General features: G+C 37.1%; 1 protein-coding gene across 9 annotated transcripts in view; it reads left to right on the top strand.

The window, feature by feature from the left end:
- Window positions 1–21411, top strand: part of RABGAP1L (RAB GTPase activating protein 1 like) — a 738861-nt gene that overhangs the window by 564176 nt on the left and 153274 nt on the right. For 8 of the 9 annotated variants that reach the window (XM_057507896.1, XM_057507900.1, XM_057507898.1 and 5 more), the window contains one exon: window positions 8545–8673. In XM_057507896.1, coding sequence (XP_057363879.1) covers window positions 8545–8673 — 129 coding nt within the window. Of the gene's footprint in view, window positions 1–6433; window positions 6557–8544; window positions 8674–21411 lie in introns of those variants that run through there. The other variant, XM_036918107.2, reaches the window with a different exon arrangement.

Here is a 21411-nt window from a genome sequence, read left to right on the forward strand (position 1 = left end):
GAAAGAGCTCAGTATATATGTTTCAATGCCCAGGTGAGGTCATCAGTGCACACTTGAATTTTGTTTTCCCTGAGTAACATTTTTTTCTTAATAAAGGAGAAAACTGAAGACTCATGATTCTGTTAAAAGGACTTTTTTTTTTAAAAGAGTGAAATAAGAAACATTTTATTTCAGGAGCTTTGACACTGAGCCAGGCTAAAATATATTTCCGCAAAGTCTGCATCTCTTTGAGGAACCAGTCTGGCTCTAATATATTTTCATGTTCTTAAAGATTCCTTCTCAAGTTTGTGCCTCACGTGCTTCCACCAGTGACTTCCTTTGATATTTACATTTTCATGGTTTTGAAGGAAAGCGTAAATTGACAACTGAGGATCTCTCTCATACTTAAACCTGCATCAGGGATAAATTTAAACTGCCTGTAGTTTAAAACAAATTGTCCACAGTAAAATCCACAGGGTGTTAGGTTCCTAAGCTTCAGATCTTTGTGGGGGTGGTTGCCTAAGCGGGTAGTATCTGAGGTGGTACCCCCTCATGTTGTTTTGGGCTCTAACATTCAGAGGCCAGGTGCAAGCACCATGTGCAGCACAGGTGAAAAGTATATGCTGAGTTGGCTACAGGACCATTTGGAAATCTCTGACTTTGTTATATAGTGTTGGACTTTAAAGATTATTGATACAACTGGGGTACTCTACATTTTTGGAAATCACATGCCCTTTGATTAGCAATAAGGCTGTGAACCGAGATCAGCTATCCAATAAGTTACTGCTCAGAGTTTGGCATGTGTACCAGGGGGGAGTACAGTTATTAAGCCTTGTGTTATTGGACTGGCTAATGATGTGGGATAGATGGCTAATCTGCACAGGGTGGTCCTAAGAGGAATCCTGCCACACACAATATTGCAGTCTTTCCATTACTACTCAAGAGGTAGAACTGAAGTTTAGATTTTTAGTCATGTTTTAAATATGAGTGCACGTGGGATAAGTACATATAAATACGTTATTTTGCTTTAAGAATCTAGTAGTTTTTTTTCATACATATAAGAAGTTAATTTTCATAATGAACTGATCAAGTAGAAGGAGATTTTCCAAGACAATATTTTAGATTTGGACTTCCTTGTTTATTGTTCCCTGATTCACAGAGGGACCATCAAACTCTAGAACCCCAAGCATATTTGGAATTTTTGCTCCTTGTCCTTCAAAGGTATACCTACCTAGTAAAGAACAATTTCCCTTTAATAAATCAGGTACAAGGACTTCATTTAACATAGTATCACAAGGCATAAATTCTGTGTGCAGACTTACCAAACACACATTTCTTTAGTGAATTAAAATACCAAAGCAAGAGATACACGTATTCTAGATACCAGCTTAGTAATGGTTCCCTCTTCTAAAATTTGTGCTTCCAAATGATTTTGAGACCTCCAAAAATATTTCTCAGCTGAACAGATATCCTGTTAGACACTATAACTAAAGGAAGAAAAAGCTGTTAGTGGTGAAAATAGTGAAGGGGAGAAAGAGAACCATGCCTAGATTTTTTTCAAATAATCCTCTAACATAAACCTAGAATTTCTTCCTTATCAGAGACCCTTAAAGAAAGATTTATCATGAGAAGTTTGAAATAGAAGCATCTAGAGCTAACACTCAAATATTAGAACTGTTCTTTTCCACCCACCCTGCCTTCTTTAAAAAAAAAAAAATCACTTTAAAATGTGATACTCTTGCACTGAATTTTTCAATGTGAAAAACACAATCAAAGTGGTATCAGCAGTGGCACATAGCCAGAGTACATCCTCTTAAGTATGTGAAATTTGCAGAAAGAGGAAACACTTTTACTCCTGTTCAAAATCTCCCTTTTCCTCCTCAAGATTTTTCCTTTTTGCCATTACATGGCATGGGAAGTCCTTACCAGATCACTATATATGAATATCAACATTGGATGTAGTTACAATACTGGTACCTTGGCATTGTGCACAGTGAATCCAAAGGACTGTCAGGCTGAGCAGGGCTGATGTATTGAAGGAAATGCCCCAACTGTCCCTTCAGTAGCCATTTGAATTTTCATCAAGTTTCTTAGGCTGTCAAATTGCATCCTAGCTTTATTTTTAATTTGGAGGCTTTCTTAAAACATTAATTTTAAGCAGGGAATAGAAGAGCAGAGGAGAAAATATGTCTCCTTTTTTATCTCTGGTATTAAATGCTGCAAGGATTACTCATTGAAGGGAGATTACAACTTTTAAAGAAAGTTAAACACCCACTTGTAAAAGTTGCCATGTAGACTGCTGGTGCCTCCCAAAAGATAAAAATCTAATTTTATGTCTAAATAAGTCCTAAATCTACTTTCCAATTGCAATTTTCTTAATTTATTTTCCTGGGGTGAGTAGGGAGGCTACTTACAATTAACATCCTATTTACCTTTTTGCTTTGGATGCTTCTTTCTACCTACTTGAAAAGAACTAGAAGTAGAATTTGTTTCAGTATTTTTGTTGTCCAGGTAATTTTTATGTATTTTGTTCAAATGAAGGAAGAAGTAATGTTACCTTGGAAAATAGAGTTGGTAAACACGTTTCATATCGTCACTTAAAAGGATTTGACAGGAAGTTTGGGAAGCAAACTTGAGTGTTAGTAGAACCACTAATTTTCTTTTAAAAAATGTTTTTTTAATTGAAGTGTCATTGATATACACTTTTATGAAAGTTTCACATGAAAAACATTGTGGTTACTACATTCACCCATATTATCAAGTCCCCCCTATACCTCCATTGAAGTCATTGTCCATCAGTGTAGTAAGATGCCCCAGAGTCACTACTTGTCTTCTCTGTGCTTCCTCGTGAGCCCCCAACACCATGTGTACCAATCATAATACCCCTCAATCCCCTTCTCCTTCCCTTCCCACCCACACTCCCCCAACCCTCCCCTTTGGTAACCACTGATCCCTTCTTGTAGTCTGTGAGTCTGCTGCTGTTTTGTTCCTTCAGTTTTGCTTCATTGTTATACTCCACAAATGAAGGAAATCATTTGGTTCTTGTCTTTTTCAGCTTACATTATTTCATTGAGCATAATACCTTCTAGCTCCATCCATGTTGTTGCAAATGGTAGGATTTCTTTTCTTCTCATGGCTGAATAGTATTCCACTGGGTATATGTATCACCTCTTCTTTATCCATTCATCCACTGAGGGACACTTAGGTTGCTTCCATATCTTGACTGTTGTAAATAGTGCTGCAATAAACATAGGGGTGCAGATTGTCTTTTTGAATCTGAGAACTTGTTTTCTTTGGGTTAATTCCTAAGAGTGGAATTCCCAGGTCAAATGGTATTTCTATTCTTAGTATTTTGAGGAACCTCGATATTGCTTTCCACAATGGTTGAACTAGTTTACATTCCCATCAGCAGTGTAGGAGGGTTCCCCTTTGTCCGCATCCTCGCCAGCATTTGTTGTTCCTAGTCTTTTCGATGTTGGCCATCCTAACTGGTGTGAGGTGATACTTCATTGTGTTTTTAATTTGAATTTCCTTGATAATTAGTGATGTGGAGCATCTTTTCATGTGCCTGTTGGCCATCTGAGTTTCTTCTTTGGAGAATTGTCTGTTCATATCCTCCGTCCATTTTTTAATAGGGTTATTTGCCTTTTGGGTGTTGAGGCATGTGAGTTCTTTATATATTTTGGATGTTAACCCCTTATCAGAAAAATCATTGATGAATATATTCTCCCATACTGTAGGATGCCTTTTTGTTCTACTGATGGTGTCCTTTGCTGTACAGAAGCTTATTAGCATGATGTCCCATTTATTCATTTTTGCTTTTCTTTCTCTTGCCCGAGGAGATGCGTTCAGAAAAAAAGTTGCTCATGTTTATATTCAAGAGATTTTTGCCTATGTTTTGTTCTAAGAGTTTTATGGTTTCATGACTTACATTCAGATCTTTGATCCATTTTGAGTTTACTTTTGTGTATGGACTTAGACAATAATCCAGTTTCATTCTCCTGCATGTAGCTGTCCAGTTCTGCCAACACCCGTTCTTGAAGAGGCTTTCATTTCCCCATTGTGTGCCCATGGCTCCTTTATTGTATATTAATTGACCATATATGCTTGGGTTTATATCTGGTAGAGCCATTAATTTTCAAAAGTTATTACTTATTCTTATTTAAAAGCTGATAGAGTTCTTTCCTTTATTTTACAAAGGAAGAAAACATGCTTTTGCTTATTCTAATTTCCCTAGTTCTTATCTATATTTTCTTCTGGCTAACATTACTTAACAAGTAATGTTGGGGAAGTAATTGCACTTCATCATTTTACTCTTACCTCACAATTGTTCTGAAGGTGATATAGACAAATTCTTAAGAATTTCCCAGATGAAGAACAGCTTTTCCAGGTTCAAGCAAGTCTTCTAGCCCAATGAGGTTCTGTGTGGAGAGCACAGGTGACTAATGATATCCAGGAGCCTGTACAGCCTCTTTTGGCTTCTTGGTTTAGTTCTTCAAATGTTAGTCTGCCTTTTAGGGGTGCATTTTTAAAGCTTGGGTCTTGTCACAAAATCATGTGTTAACTTCACTGTCGGGGTAGAAGATGAGCATTCATACAATCATAAACCTAATTATAACCATTAATTAAGTCAGCATCTCCATACCCAGCTCATTATTGATTAGTTTTTATGATTGAAATCATGTTTTAATTTCATAGACAGCACTTATATTTTGGACTAATATTATTACATAAATTCTTGACTTTTGTGAAGCATATATATTAAAGTAACACGTATGATGTGATTCAATCTTTGTTAAATGTATGTAATATATGTGTGTAGGGATAGAAAAAAAGGACTATAAGCAATGAGCAAAATGTTAATTATGTTAATTATGTTTATCTCTAGGTGGTGAGACCTGTTAGGCCTTTAAAAAATATTTCCCTTTTTTGGGGGCAGTGAATATAAAAAATATATTTAAGTAAGTGATATATTAATATATTAAGTAAGTGAAAAAAATGTATGACCTTCCTATGTAGAATACACATATGTATACAAATTATGATTTTTTAAATGTATCAAAAAACAACCAATTTTCTGATAAATTCTTAGTGAGGCACCTAAGTCTTTGCAAAGCAAGGGTTATCTATTTCTCTATTGTAGAAGGAAAAACCTCTCAGATACAGTTGTCAGTAAATGGGAGTTTAGCCCCATAAACTAATAATCTACTTATGGCATATGGAGGCATTTGAAGTGATACTTAATGATTATGGAAGATATTAAAGAGAAAATTGGAGAAAAAAACCTATCTGAATAGGACTAAAGGTTGTCTTTTAGAACACTGGCAAGCAAGGTTTTTGTTTATATGTTTTTTGCTTACTGGCTCATTTTTTTCCCCAAGGGTTGTCTTGTGGCATGTCTTTTTCATTCCCAATGAAATTAGCTTTATTTCAGTCCTTGAGAAGAATATAAATTCTTTCAACTGAGACCGACTGCTTTTTTGGAATTAAAAATGTCAGTGACAACAGGGTACTACTGTTTTTAGCTACTAAAATATTAGTATCTGAGCATCTTTGAGCAACACAGAGATAACTTTCCAAGCCATCATCCCTTATATTAGTCTTGAGGTTCACAAAATGCACTCTTATTTCATATCTTATTTCATTTTCAAATACTTGAGGGTTGAAGATATTCTCATTTTTTAAGTAGGAGAATAGTGAAGACTTACCCAATACCATGAGTTCAAATTAGAATGAAATTATTCCAACCTTTGTAACCTTGTTTGAGTACCTTTAATTGCCTTTTAATTGTACTTTTTAGAGACTGGGTTAGAGGATGGAATATGATACAATTTCCACACTTTTGTCTACTTGAGCCTCCCTGCTCCATGATTGTCTGAACTCTCTTTTTGGACTTAAGTGAGTTGGGCAAGCCATATGATCTGGAACATCATTAACACCGACAGTGCCTTAGGACAGTCACAGGCTCTGAATTCTGGTTTCCAGAGACTTGGCCTGAGCCCAGGTGGGGAGCTCCTTGCTGCACCTCCCTTGAGACCATAGCCTCCTCCAAACAGCTTCTCTGTCTACATGGCCATCCCTGCCTGGACAGAGGTCAGATGTCACAGGATGTATGAAAACTCATCTTTCATCCTAACCTTTCTGCTTCTGTATGAACTCAGAGCCTGGAAATTAAGTCTGGGGCATTACCAGAAAATTAGGTAACCTTACTGCTGTTTGTAGACAAGAGACTGCTTTCCACCATTTTGGAGCATCTGTTAACCAGGTAACTAGAGGTTAGTTGCACTGGACATAGAAGTAGTGCCCTCAGAGAACTTTTTAGTAGTGAGGAAAGCTGCTCATCCTGTTCCCCTATAAACTCTATAAGCAGCTCATCTTGAATTTTCCCATTAATTACCAGAGAGTTAGTCATCAGAACCAGTATTACATATGAAAAAGGAAGAGTAGGAATGCAGTTTGTCTGGTATAACTGGTAGCTAAATGCTTTCCCAATAATCTGCAGTTGAAATTTTAGTTGGAGGAGCCCTCTTTTGGACTGATGTTGTTTCCAGTAACTGCCTTTTCCAACCAAGTTAAGGTGAGTTGATAGCATGCAATCATGATAAGCATTCTCTCCACAACTTACTGCTATCATGTCTAAGTATCTGTGAGGGAGGAAATAAGTCTGTCATATACTGAAGCTTGATTTTTCACTGCCACTGTTAGCCTAGCTCTACTTCCCGGTTACTAGTTCATGTAACCTGTCTCTTCTAAAGCTGAGCCAACGTATTCTCCTTTTGAAAATGCCTGGTATATGAATTGGTATATGATTTTATTTTACATGTTTCTGTTTAAAGGGGAGGGGAGATGGGGAGAAAAGAATTATATGTCTATACACGGTGAAAGAGAGATGAAAATAGAATTTATTCATTCCTTCCTTCAGTACATTTTGAGTCCTCCTATACTCTGGGTATTAGTTTTGACACTGTTGCTACAGCAGTGAACAACAGAGACAAGTTTTCTTTCTTTAGGAAGAAAATAAATATAAAACTAAAAAGTGACTTGGTGAAAAATTACTTGACAGGATGTGAGGGAAGAATTTAAATGCTCAGGAAAGGCCTCACTCAGATCTTACATTTGAGCTAAAATCTACATCACAGAAAGTTGCCATCCTTATGCAGATCTGGGAGAAGAATATTTCAGGCAGAGGGAAAATCAAGGGCAGTAGCCTTCAGTTAGGAATGAACTTGGTATGTACAAAAACCAGATTGAAGAACAGTGTGCCTGAAACTGTGGTTCAAGGTGAGGTTGGAGGGGAAGGTGAAGGGCCTTGTGGGCACTAGTAAATATTTTGGGTTTTATTCTGAGCACAGTGTAGTGGAAACTGGAGCCTTTACAGTGAAGAGCAGCATGATCTGAAAGAGTATCATTTGGCAGCTATAAGGAGAGTAGGTAGCGGGCAGCAAGAGCAGATACAGGGAGCCCTGTTAAGGGATTCCTGCAGGGACCCACCTGAGAGATGACAGGAGCTTGGACAGGGAGGTGATGACAAGTCAGGCCTGTAGCTAGCAGGCATTTCTGACTTCTTATTCTCTTCCAGTGCAGTCTTCTTTGGTTAATCAACTTTACATTTGAATGTCAGTAAAATAATATTTTGAACTGATGCATAGTTCTGTGATTTCAAACCATTATTTTTTGTTTTTTTTTATTAATAAACTCTTTGTCAATTAAATCTAACTCTTAAAACATCTCATTGCTTTTTGGCTTACTTCTGTGTAGCCAGTCTGCCTGAATCTGTAATTTGTACCACGGTGTTTGCCAAATATTACTTGTTTATTAAAATATTTATTATCTTTCTTATTATAAAATCTTTACAGCAGAAAATACAGAAAAATATAAAGAAAAATCTTGTCCCACTGTCCAAAGAAACATTTTATTTTATTCCTTTCCATCTTTTTTCTGTGCATGCATATATTTATATCTAAGTGGTTATTTCTTAAATAAGTACATTTTGCAAACAGTTTTCATAAGAAGTTCAGTAGTTGAGTGGCTTGCTTCATTTACATCTTCATAACATCCTTTAAGTTGTGGTATCAATTTCATATTTTTGTCATTTGATCTGCTATTGTCATGAGCTGGAGAGCCATCTTCCCACCGGGTGTTTATCTCAGAATTCTGGTGTACTTTGGTGCATTGTTTATGTCTTCAGCCAGCTTTCTAGTCTATCCTTAAAATGACAGCAAGCTAAAGTCACACATTAGCCCTAGAGTTCAAATGTTTTCCTTTCTGCCATTTTTCTTTTCTCAGTGATGTAACTTGGCTTAGCATTGCCAGGATCCACCATTCTAATCTTCAGGTAATGAGAGTTAAATATATTAGCCTGTTAATTCTTCTGTTGCTTCTAGGATTTATGGTGACATCCTTCAATTTATGTCAAGAGGTTATAAATCTCTTCCTCCAAGTTTTGCAACTCACCTAGATTTTAGCTATAAAAGTACATCCAGGAAAATAGAAATTGTTCTTTCAATGTATTTGTCCTGAATGCAGCCCGGCATGTCCTAATGAATCTTCATAATTATTTTATAGACCTCAAAGGAAGATCTTCTGCAGGCTGATTTTGAAGGTGCTTTAAAGTTTTTCAGAGTTCAGCTTCCAAAGAGATACAGGGCAGAGGAAAATGCAAGAAGATTGATGGAGCAAGCTTGCAACATTAAGGTAAGACACATGAATATAAAATAAAGGCAGAACTTGAATGCAGAGTAACATGGAAAATTATGTAAAACCCTTTCTCCATATGTTGGATTTGGATTATGTTTAAGGTGGTATTATTATTAATTAGTCTTTCTCAGACTTTTTTTGTCAGTTCGTATGTGCAGAGTACCTGTCCCTTCTAGTTAGACTTAGAGTGAAATTTGGCAGGTTAAGATTGTAACAATAGAAAGACAAACGTTTATCTTATAGGTGTGGCTTTAAGATGAGCTGCTGTAATAGTGGTTTCCATGGCAGCAGACTTAGTAGTTAGCTTTTGCCATCTGTTTTAAGATTATTTAGGACAAAGCAAGAAAAGCCTGCCTAGACAGTGCTTTCCTTTCTGTACGGGATCTGCGATGTCTTGATATGCCCATTCCCATCCCACACCTGCCACATAACTGTGGATACATTGCTTCTGATCGTATGTCTGGTAAAACTAAATGAATTTCATAAAATAATCTGAAATAGACATCTCTATCCAGAAAGTTGTGGTATCAACAGAGAGAGCACATTTAAAAAAATTTTGGAACCAATTCTTGTACCTCTGGAATATACTAGGAAATCTTCCTATCTAACTATAACATAAACATAAATTTACTTTCTGAATGAATAGACAAAGATCCCAAGTCTTATGGACCTTACATTCTTGCAGAGGGAGACAAACCATAAACAATTAGCATATTAAATAAGGGGTATGTTTAATATGTTAGAAAGTGATAAATAGCTGTGAAGAAAAAAGTAGGGCAAAACAAACAAGATTGGATTGGTGGGGAGAGGGAAAGTTACAGTTATTCTTAGGTAGAATAGACCTCATTGAGGAGGTGAAGGAGAGATGTCTAGGGGAAGAGCAATCCAGCAGAGGCAATAGCTTGTTCAGAGACCCTGAGGCGGGCTCATGCTTGGTGGGTTTGAGGACAGCAAAAAGGCCAATATAGTTGGGGTGAAGGGAATGAAAATGAAAGCAATAGGAGAGGAAACTTAGAGAGCTCACAAGAAACCAGAAAATGTAAGCCTCTGTAAGGATTTAGGTTTTACTTTGAGTGAAGAGGGTAGCCCTTACAGGGTTTTGAGTGGGAAAGTGAGATGATCTGTCTCAGGTTTTAGAGTCTCACAACGCCTACTGCATTGAGGGCAGACTTAGGAAGGGAAGAGCAGAAGTAAGAAGATGAGACAGGGCAGGTTACAGTAATCCTGAAATGTGATCAGTTGAACCAGGGTGATAATGTTGGGGATAGAGATGGAGTGGAGATGGGGGTGGTTAGCACCAACAGGATTTCGTGATATATTAGAGATGGGTGTGAGAAGAAAAGAGGAGTCAGGATGATTCCAAAGATTTTGGATTGAGTGATTAGAAGACAGAGTTGCTGTTGACTTATTAAGCTCATTACTTAAATTGTACTTTGACGTAGACTTCATTTAAGTACCATACCCACTATAACACTTTTTTGGTGTAGCATTTTTGTTTTGAATTTTGAAGTGATTTCTAAATGTTAAAAAGTAGAATTCAAGGCTGAAAGTAAATAACTGAGTAGTAAAAAATTATGTTGTTTTTCAAATGAATTCTATATCAAAAGAGATCATTTTCTAAAGATTTTAAGAAAGTAGACCTCTGAAGTCTTCATCCTGAATTGCAAACTTTTAAGGCCTTCAGAAATGATAATTTTATGTGGCTGGGCCAAATGACCAAGTGTAAGCCACATTTATCTGTAGTCTTTGAAAATATATTCCAGTGGTCATGATGGCTTTGACTGAATTTTGTGGGTAGTAAGTTTGAAAGGTAGGTTTCAGCCAGCTCATTGTTCCAGAGCTGTCAGAGAAAAGTACTGTAAACTGGAGCAATGCTGTAGGAGTCTATTAAAATAGAACATTAATTTCTAAGAATAAAGGAATATGGAGTTAAGAGGTACAGATAAGGTAGAAAGTTAAGTATTTACAAAGGAAATCTAGAAGCATGGAAATATTGGAAACACAAATCCCAAGAAAATTATCCAAATTTTTGAAATTTACAGGGAAAGATTCTTTTCTCAATATAATTTATGAAGTTCCTTAGAGGATGGAGGTAACAATTTCAAGCCAGAGACATGGGATCTGAAAGACACAGAAACATAAAATGTTAGAAAGCAAGTTCAAAATGTGATCTGAATGAGCTGTTCCTAGAATGTACAAAGGACAAGAACAGATAGATATATTTTTCAAAGTAATAATAAGGTTGTTATTTTGTTTTATTTTTTGGTTTTAGTTGTTTTGGTGGTTTTTTTTTTTTTTGCATTATCTAAAGAGAGTACTTTTTTCTTAGATATTTAAAACAGTACCCACTGGACACCTTTTCTTAAAAAAAAAACTAAGGTGTAATTAACATAACACTAAATTTCAGGTATACAACATCATGATTTCATATTTGTATATATTGCGAAATGATCACCACAATAAGCCCAGTTAACATCCATCACCATATGTACAGGCATATCCTAGAGATAATATGGGTTTAGTTCCAGACAGTCACAATAAAGCAAATATCACAATAAGTGAGTCAAGTGAATATTTTGGTTTTCCAGTGCATGTAAAAGTTATGTTTCCACTATACTGTAGTCTACTAAGTGTGCAATAGCATTATGCCTAAAAAAACAGTATGCAAACCTTAATTAAAAAATACTGTATTGCTAAAAAATGCTAGCCATCATATGAGCTTTCAGAGAGTTTTAATCAGGGGTCATAGATCACCATAACAAATATAATAGTAGTGAAAAAGTTTGAAATAGTGCAAGAATTACCAACTGTGACACCGAGACAAATGCTATGGGAAGAATGGCATCAATAGACTTACTCAATGAAGGGTTGCCACAGATATTGAATTTATAAATTATGCAATATCTGCAAAGTTCAGTAGGGCAAAGTACAGTAAAACAGGTATACTTGTGGTTGTAAATTTTTTCTTGCTCTGAGGGCTTCCATGGTCCACTCTTTTAGCTACTTTCAAATATGCAATATAGTATTATTAACTATAATCACCATGCTGTAAATTATATCCCCATGACTTATTTTATAACTAATAATTTATACTTTTTGACCCCCATCAGCCATTTCACCCCACCCTGCCCCAATTTGGTAATACCTCTGGCTTTGTTCTTCTTTCTCAAGATTTTTTTGGCTATATAGGATTTTTGTGGTTCTATACACATTTTAGGATTATTTGTTCTATTTCTTTGAAAATTGCCATTGAAAATTTGGCAGAGTTTGCATTGAATCTGTATAGTGCTGTAGGTAGTATGGAAATTTTGAGAATATTAATTCTTCCCATGAGCATAGAATATCTTCCCATTTATTTGTATCTTCAGTTTCTTTTATTAATGTCATAGTTTTCAGTGTATGTATCTTAAGCCTTTTCAGTTAAATTTATTCCCAGATATTTTATATATATTCCTTTAGATGCAATTGTAAATGGGATTGTTTTCTTAATTTCTCTCTCTGATAGTTCATTATTAGTGCATAGAAATATGACAGGTTTTTATTTATTGATTTTGTTTCAGGACACCATTTTAATTTATAACATGATTATGAGGCAGATGTGAGGTGAAATTGAGAAGGAAGATATAAGCAAGACAGTATTTGGAGGCTGTGCTGAGACTAGAACATAGGTCTCCAATCTAAAGGTTTAAGATTGTTTTTAAACTGAGACCCACATTTAAAAATAGCTTTTATATCAAGACCTTGACCATAAATACACACATATATATCTGAAGAGATACTTATCCTTACAATGTATAGTACTCTGATATCTTCTCTTCTACTATATTGCATTCTATTTTAAATTAATTTTATTTCATTGTATTCATTTAAGTCGTTTCTATTCATTTTAAGCTTCTCCCCTTCCCCCTAGAATATCTTCAAACCGAAAAGCTGGTCACAACCCACTAAATCAGTTTCACAGCGGCTTGCAGTTTTGAAAAAACACTGAAGGCCTATTCCACTGTTCTCACCACTTCCCTCTTCCCCATTCCTGTATACTGCAACCCGGGAGGGGCTGTGGAGGATGAGGTGTTACACTGAGTAATGGAAGTGGGAGTGTGGTAGAGATGTGAGTCATCATGTCATAATTACAGCAGTTGTGCTGGCACCTGAGAATTTTAGGAAATAATGGGCTTACAGACTAAGGCCGTGTGTTAGAGCACTCACAGACAAATGTGGCTGCAGGCATGTAGTAGACAAGAAAGTGGAAGTCATAATTTATCTTATAACCTGTTTAAAATTAAAGATAGAATTTCTGTCAAAAATAATATAAAGTGTTTTTGGATATGAATTATTTTTGAACTTAGTATTCCTGCATCACTGTGTCTTTTTTTTTTTTTATTATGTTATCATTAATCTATAATTACATGAAGAACATTATGTTTACTAGGCTCTTCCCTACCCCAAGTCCCCCCCACAAAGCCCATTACAGTCACTGTCCATCAGCATAGTAAGATGTTGTAGAATCACTACTTGTCTTCTCTGTGTTGCAAAGCCCTCCCCTTTCCCCCACCCCCCACATTATACATGCTAATCATAATACCCCCTTTCTTCTTCCCCACCCTTATCCCTCCCTACCCTCCCATTCTCCCCAGTCTCTTTCCCTTTGGTAACTGTTAGTCCATTCTTGGGTTCTGTGATTCTGCTGCTGTTTTGTTCCTTCAGTTTTTCCTTTGTTCTTATACTCCACAGATGAGTGAAATCATTTGGTACTTGTCTTTCTCCGCTTGGCTTATTTCACTGAGCATAATACCCTCTAGCTCCAGCCATGTTCTTGCAAATGGTAGGATTTGTTTTCTTCTTATGGCTGAATAATAATCCATTGTGTATATGTACCACATCTTCTTTAACCATTCATCTGCTGATGGACACTTAGGTTGCTTCCAATTCTTGGCTATTGTAAATAGTGCTGCGATAAACATAGGGGTGCATCTGTCTTTTTCAACCTTGAGTGCTGCATCCTTAGGGTAAATTCCTAGAAGTGGAATTCCTGGGTCAAATGGTAAGTCTATTTTGAGCATTTTGAGGAACCTCCATATTGCTTTCCACAATGGTTGAACTAATTTACATTCCCACCAGCAGCGTAGGAGGGTTCCCCTTTCTCACAACCTCGCTAACATTTGTTGTTGTTTGTCTTTTGGATGATAGCCATCCTTACTGGTGTGAGGTAATATCTCACTGTGGTTTCAATTTGCATTTCTCTGATAACTAGCGATATGGAGCATCTTTTCATGTGTCTGTTGGCCATCTGAATTTCTTCTTTGGAGAACTGTCTATTCAGCTCCTCTGCCCATTTCTTAATTGGATTATTTGCTTTTTGTTTGTTGAGGTGCATGAGCTCTTTATATATTTTGGATGTCAAGCCTTTATTGGATCTGTCATTTACGAATATATTCTCCCATACTGTAGGGTTCCTTTTTGTTCTATTGATGGTGTCTTTTGCTGTACAGAAGCTTTTCAGCTTGATATAGTCCCACTTGTTCATTTTTGCTTTTGTTTTCCTTGCCCAGGGAGATATATTCATGAAGAAGTCACTCATGTTTATGTCCAAGAGATTTTTGCCTATGTTTTTTTCTAAAAGTTTTATGGTTTCATGACTTACATTCAGGTCTTTGATCCATTTTGAATTTACGTTTGTGTATGGGGTTAGACAGTGATCCAGTTTCATTCTCTTACATGTAGCTGTCCAGTTTTGCCAGCACCATCTGTTGAAGAGACTGTCATTTCCCCATTGTATGTCCATGGCTCCTTTATCAAATATTAATTGACCATATATGTTTGAGTTAATGTCTGGAGTCTCTAATCTGTTCCACTGGTCTGTGGCTCTGTTCTTGTGCCAGAACCAAATTGTCTTGATTACCATGGCTTTGTAGTAGAGCTTGAAGTTGGGGAGTGAGATCCCCGCCACTGCATTCTTCTTTCTCAGTATTGCTTTGGCTATTCGGAGTCTTCGGTGTTTCCATAAAAATTTTTGAACTATTTGTTCCAGTTCATTGAAGAATGTTGTTGGTAATTTGATAGGGATTGCATTGAATCTGTATATTGCTTTGGGCACGATGGCCATTTTGACAATATTAATTCTTCCTAGCCAAGAGTATGGGATGAGTTTCCGTTTGTTAGTGTCCTCTGTAATTTCTCTTAAGAGTGTCTTATAGTTTTCAGGGTATAGGTCTTTCACTTCTTTGGTTAGGTTTATTCCTGGTTATTTTATTCTTTTTGATGCAATTGTGAATGGAGTTGTTTTCCTGATTTCTCTTTCTATTGGCTCATTGTTAGTGTATAGGAAAGCCACAGATTTCTGTGTGTTAATTTTGTATCCTACAACTTTACTGTATTCCGATATCAGTTCTAGTAGTTTTGGAGTGGAGTCTTTAGGGTTTTTTATGTACAATATCATGTCATCTGCAAATAGTGACAGTTTAACTTCTTCTTTACCTATCTGGATTCCTTGTATTTCTTTGTTTTGTCTAATTGCCGTGGCTAGGACCTCCAATACTATGTTGAATAACAGTGGGGAGAGTTGGCATCCCTGTCTTGTTCCCGATCTCAGAGGAAAAGCTTTCAGCTTCTCGGTGTTCAGTATAATGTTGGCTGTGGGTTTATCATAGATGGCCTTTATTATGTTGAGGTACTTGCCCTCTATGCCCATTTTGCTGAAAGTTTTTATCATGAATGGATGTTGAACTTTGTCAAATGCTTTTTCAGCATCTATGGAGATGATCATGTGGTTTTTGTCTTTCTTTTTGTTGATGTGGTGCATGATGTTGATGGATTTTCTAATGTTGTGCCATCCTTGCATCCCTGGGATGAATCCCACTTGGTCGTGGTGTACGATCCTTTTGATGTATTTTTGAATTCGGTTTGCTAATATTTTATTGAGTATTTTTGCATCTACGTTCATCAGGGATATTGGTCTGTAATTTTCTTTTTTGGTGGGGTCTTTGCCTGGTTTTGGTATTAGGGTGATGTTGGCTTCATTGAATGAGTTTGGGAGTATTCCCTCCTCTTCTATTTTTTGGAAAACTGTAAGGAGAATGGGTATTATATCTTCTCTGTATGTCTGATAAAATTCCGAGGTAAATCCATCTGGCCCGGGGGTTTTGCTCTTGGGTAGTTTTTTGATTACCGCTTCAATTTCTTTGCTGGTAATTGGTTTGTTTAGATTTTGTGTTTCTTCCTTGGTCAGTTTTGGAAGGTTGTATTTTTCTAGGAAGTTGTCCATTTCTTCTAGGTTTCCCAGCTTGTTAGCATATAGGTTTTCATAGCAGTCTCTAATAATTCTTTGTATTTTTGTTGGGTCCGTCGTGATGTTTCCTTTCTCATTTCTGATTCTGTTGATGTGTGTTGATTCTCTTTTTCTCTTAATAAGTCTGGCTAGAGGCTTATCTATTTTGTTTATTTTCTCAAAGAACCAGCTCTTGGTTTCATTGATTTTTTTCTATTGTTTTATTCATCTCAATTTTGTTTATTTCTTCTCTGATCTTTATTATGTCCCTCCTTCTGCTGACTTTAGGCCTCATTTGTTCTTCTTTTTCCAATTTTGATAATTGTGACATTAGACTATTCATTTGGGTTTGTTCTTCCTTCTTTAAATATGCCTGGGTTGCTATATACTTTCCTCTTAAGACTGCTTTTGCTGTGTCCTACAGAAGTTGGGGCTTTGTGTTGTTGTTGTCATTTATTTCTATATATCGCTGGATCTCCATTTTAATCTGGTCGTTGATCCATTGACTATTTAGAAGCATGTTGTTAAGCCTCCATGTGTTTGTGAGCCTTTTTCCTTTGTTGGTACAATTTATTTCTATTTTTATACCTTTGTGGTCTGAAAAGTTGGTTGGTAGGATTTCAATCTTTTGGAATTTACTGAGGCTCTTTTTGTGGCCTAGTATGTGGTCTATTGTGGAGAATGTTCCATGTGCACTTGAGAAGAATGTGTATCCTGTTGCTTTTGGATGTAGAGTTCTGTAGATGTCTATTAGGTCCATCTGTTCTAGTGTGTTGTTCAGTACCTCTGTGTCCTTACTTATTTTGTGTCTGGTGGATCTGTCCTTTGGAGTGAGTGGTGTGTTGAAGTCTCCCAGAATGAATGCATTGCATTCTATTTCCTCCTTTAGTTCTGTTAGTATTTGTTTCACATATGCTGGTGCTCCTGTGTTGGGTGCATATATATTTATAATGGTTATATCCTCTTGTTGGACTGAGCCCTTTATCATTATGTAATGTCCTTCTTTATCTCTTGTTACTTTCTTTGTTTCAAGTCTATTTTGTTTGATACTAGTACTGGAACACCTGCTTTTTTCTCCCTATTGTTTGCATGAAATATCTTTTTCCATTCCTTGACTTTTAGTCTGTGCATGTCTTTGGGTTTGAGGTGAGTCTTTTGTAAGCAGCATATAGATGGGTCTTGTTTTTTTATCCATTCAGTGACTCTGTGTCTTTTGATTGGTGCATTTAGTCCATTTACATTTAGGGTGATTATCGATAGGTATGTACTTATTGCCATTTCAGGCTTTAGATTCATGGTTACCAAAGGTCCCAGAATACTGTCCTTACTATCTAAGAGTCTAACTTAACTCAGTATGCTGTTACAAACTCAATCTGAAGGTTCTTTCCTATTTCTCCTCCTTTTTCTTCCTCCTTCGTTCTTTATATATTAGTTATCAAATTCTGTACTTTTTGTCTATCCCTTGATTGACTTTGGGGATAGTCAATTTAATTTTGCTTTTGCCTCGCAATCAGCTGCTCCACCCTCCCTACCGTGATTTTACTACCTCTGGTGACACCTATCCAACCCTAGGAACACTTCCATCTATAGCAGTCCCTCCAAAATAGACTGCAGAGATGGTTTGTGGGAGATAAACTCTCTTAGCTTTTGCTTATCTGGAAATTGTTTAATCCCTCCTTCAAATTTAAATGACAATCTTGCCGGATAAAGTAATCTTGGTTCCAGGCCCTTCTGCTTCATGGCATTTAATACATCATGCCACTCCCTTCTGGCCTGTAAGGTTTCTGCTGAGAAGTCTGATGTTAGCCTGATGGGCTTTCGTTTGTATGTGATCTTATTTCTGCCTCTGGCTGCTTTTAACAGTCTGTCCTTCGTTGATCTTTCCCATTTTAATTACTATATGTCTTGCTGTTGTCTTCCTTGGGTCCCTTGTGTTGGGAGATCTGTGGATCTCCATGGCCTGACAGACTATGTCCTTCCCCAGATTGGGGAAGTTTTCAGCAACTACCTCCTCAGAGACACTTTCTATCCCTTTCTCTCTCTCTTCTTCTTCTGGTATCCCTATAATGTGAATATTGTTCCGCTTGGATTGGTCACACAGTTCTCTCAATATTCCTTCATTTTTAGAGATCCTTTTTTCTCTCTGTGCCTCAGCTTCTTTGTATTCCTCTTCTCTAGTTTCTATTTCATTTATTGTCTCCTCCACCGTATCCAACCTGCTTTTAATACCCTCCATCGTGTTCTTTAACAATTGGATCTCTGACCTGAATTCATTCCTGAGTTCTTGGATGTCTTTCCGTACCTCCATTAGAATGTTGATGATTTTTATTTTGAATTCCCTTTCAGGAAGAGTCACGAGTTCCATATCATTTAAATATTTCTTGGGAGTTGTATTAACAATTTTACTCTGGACAAGGTTCCTTTGGTATTTCATGTTTGTACATGGCACCCTCTAGTGTCCAGAAGCTCTATTCTGGAGCTGCTGAGCCCCTGAAGCAATGTCGGGGGTCGCAGGGTAGTGGTACTGGTGCCTGGGGGTAGGAAAGAGCTGTTCCCTGCCTCCTGGCTCCTGTGCCTGTCTCCACTGCCTGAGCCAGTGGGCCGGTCACTCAGGTATAAGTTTTTGTCCCAGAGCAACCAGATTTGGATCCCTGCTTTCCACAAGCAGCCGGAATCCCAGTCTCCCCAGGAACTCTGCCTGTATTGACTTTCCAACCCAGTAGTCATGTGAGTCTCATGAAAGCACCATGAAATGTAGGTTTGTGCTCCCAGAGCAGATCTCTGGAACTAGGTATTCAGCAGTCCCAAGCCTTCCGCTCCCTCCCTGCTCTGTTTGTCTTCCTCCCGCCGTTGAGCTGGGGTGGGGGAGGGGCTGGGGTCCTGCAGAGCCACAGCTCTGGTGCATTACTCTGTTAGCTGAGGTCTGCTCTTTTCTCCAGGTGTGTGCAGTCTGATGCCATCATCTTTCCTGTTGCTCTCTCAGGATTAGTTGCACCAATTAAATTTTCTAATTGTATCCAGTTTTAGGAGGAAGCCTCTGTCTCTCCTCTCACGCCACCATCTTTTTTCTTCACTGTGTCTTTTTTGAATGGACATGTTCTTGTTCAATTACCCAAGAAAATGAATTTCTTTCTTTTAAGAAACTGGGTGATCAGTGATTTCAGTGAACTGATTGGTTTTAAAATAGGTGCAATAATTGCAGGTGAAAAATAGCTTATTAGCTCTGTATGTGGTTTATTTCTGTGAGTAAACCAAAAGGATGCATTTATAAGCCAGGTTGGATTGGATAAGTAACTTTATTCATCTAAAACCTGTGTAATATTAAATATCAGGAATATATTTTGTTGTTTATTCTTTTTAATTTAATTAACATGATTTAAAATTATTCTGATACCCTCTCATTCCTATGGTTTCTAACAGGCTAAAATTAGAAAATATGTTGACCCATCAGACTTGACTTTAAAAAGTCATTTCATCATTTAATATGTGACTATTTTGCACTTTTCCAGGATGTCAGCTCTTGTCAATGTCATAATTCAATAGTGAAAATTTTTTGCTATTGCAAAGTTTCTTAAACTTGGATATTGGTTTCATGAACTCTAAATCAGTAGAAATTTGAATTTCTTTGTATAAGCATATGAGCCTTTTGTTTTTCCTGATATATATAGCTTTTATTGAATTCTTAAAGGGAAGTCAGTGGCTCAAAGAAATTAGCCTCTGTACTGTGTGACAACCTTAAACTTGGCAAACAAATTGATATTTCTACAGAGCATAATAATTTATTAATGGGAGACCTATATATATGTTCAAGTGCATATATGTATAACCTTTATAATTAAAGAGTAAAACATCTGTAGCATAGGTTAGAGTACGATTATATACCTTAGGGCTATGGACATGTAAACTTTTCCTGAGAATTACTCTCCAAAGACTAGTAAGTCTGTTGTGTTTTTTTAAAGTTGATTTTGGTTTTGAATAATGTTGCAAAGTCACATTTATGATGAAACTCATTAATAGCAAAGTTCTTCTCATTTCTCAAAATACTCTATTGGTAGATCTTCATAAAAGAATGTTTTAAATTATAAATCAGCCTATTTAGTTTGTGTTTTATTAGTAAAATAATTTGAGCAAAATTAAAACTGCAAAGTCTGACTTCAACTAAAATGGATTTAGGAAAGAAAGGTCATTTATTGAGTGCCTGTTGCGTGCCAGGAAGTATGAAGAGGACTTCTTAGAGGAAGTGAGTTACAATGAGACCTGAAGGATTTGCAGGGGGTTAGAGGCAGCGGGGAGCATGTTCCATGCAGAGAATATGCAGAAGTAAGAGAACATGCAGTTATCTAAGACCTAAACATAGTTCGTGACTGCAGAATAGGGAAGGAGGGGATTAGTTGGAGAGAAGACTAGAGGGTTAAAGCAGAAGTCAGACAGTTGGCACAGAGCCATGTAAGCCATCTTAAGCAATTTGGGTTTTATCCTGGGAGTGCTGGGAAGCATTGAAGTATTTTAAGTAGGAGATGGAAATGATCAGATTTATGTTTTAGAAGGTTCTTTCTGGTTGCTATGTGGAGATTGGATTGGAAGGAGTAGGTTAGATATTGGTGACAGACCAACTCAGAGACAGTTGCTATTGATCCAGATGAGAAGTGACCAGAGTATTTGTCACAGGCCAGGGAGACATGGACAGATTCCAGAGATATGCAAGAGCTCAGATCAACAGATAGTGATTAAATGTGAGCATTAGGGCAGGGGAAGAGAGCCAGTGATGACACTCAGGATCCTTACTTAGGCAAATTGATCACAATCACACTGCAAAAGGGAACCAACAAAGGAGACCAGATTGCAAGGATGGAAGATAATGAGGTAAGTGTCAGCCATGCTAGGTTTATGGTGAATAGCCACAAATTCATATCCAAGTACACAGAAGTATCAAGTAGGCATGTGGATAGTAAAGTGAGATCTGAGCTAAAAGTAGATGTCATCACCATTGAAACCATGGATGCTGGTGAATTCTCACAGAGGAGCAGAGAGAAGGGTTCAGAATAGATGCATTAGCATAAAAGATGGGCTAAGGAACAGAAGCCAGTGAGACTTTGAAGGCAGGAGAAACCCAGAAGAGCATGAAGTGTGAACACTAAGGGGAAAGGTGGTTGTTTTCAAGAAGGAAAAGTTGAACAAGTGTCCATGATACCCAGAGGTCATGTAAGGTACTGAGGAATGGGAAGTGGGCATTCTGCAATAGTTCACGCTAATGTGGTGCTTAATGGCCTTAGCGAGAGTGATTTCTGTGGTGTGATGAAGTATAAAAGTATAAAATGATTCGAGGAATAAATGGGAGATGAGTAAAATGGAAAGAGTAGATAGAACAACTCTTCTCGGAAGATTTATATGGGGGATGGAAGAGACAGCCAGCAAGCCAAAGAGTAAGTCAAGAGAGAGATAAGTAGACATGAGACTGAGATGGATTTTTG

Source organism: Manis pentadactyla, chromosome 9 (assembly GCF_030020395.1).
Source record: "Manis pentadactyla isolate mManPen7 chromosome 9, mManPen7.hap1, whole genome shotgun sequence".
Lineage (NCBI taxonomy): Eukaryota > Metazoa > Chordata > Mammalia > Pholidota > Manidae > Manis > Manis pentadactyla.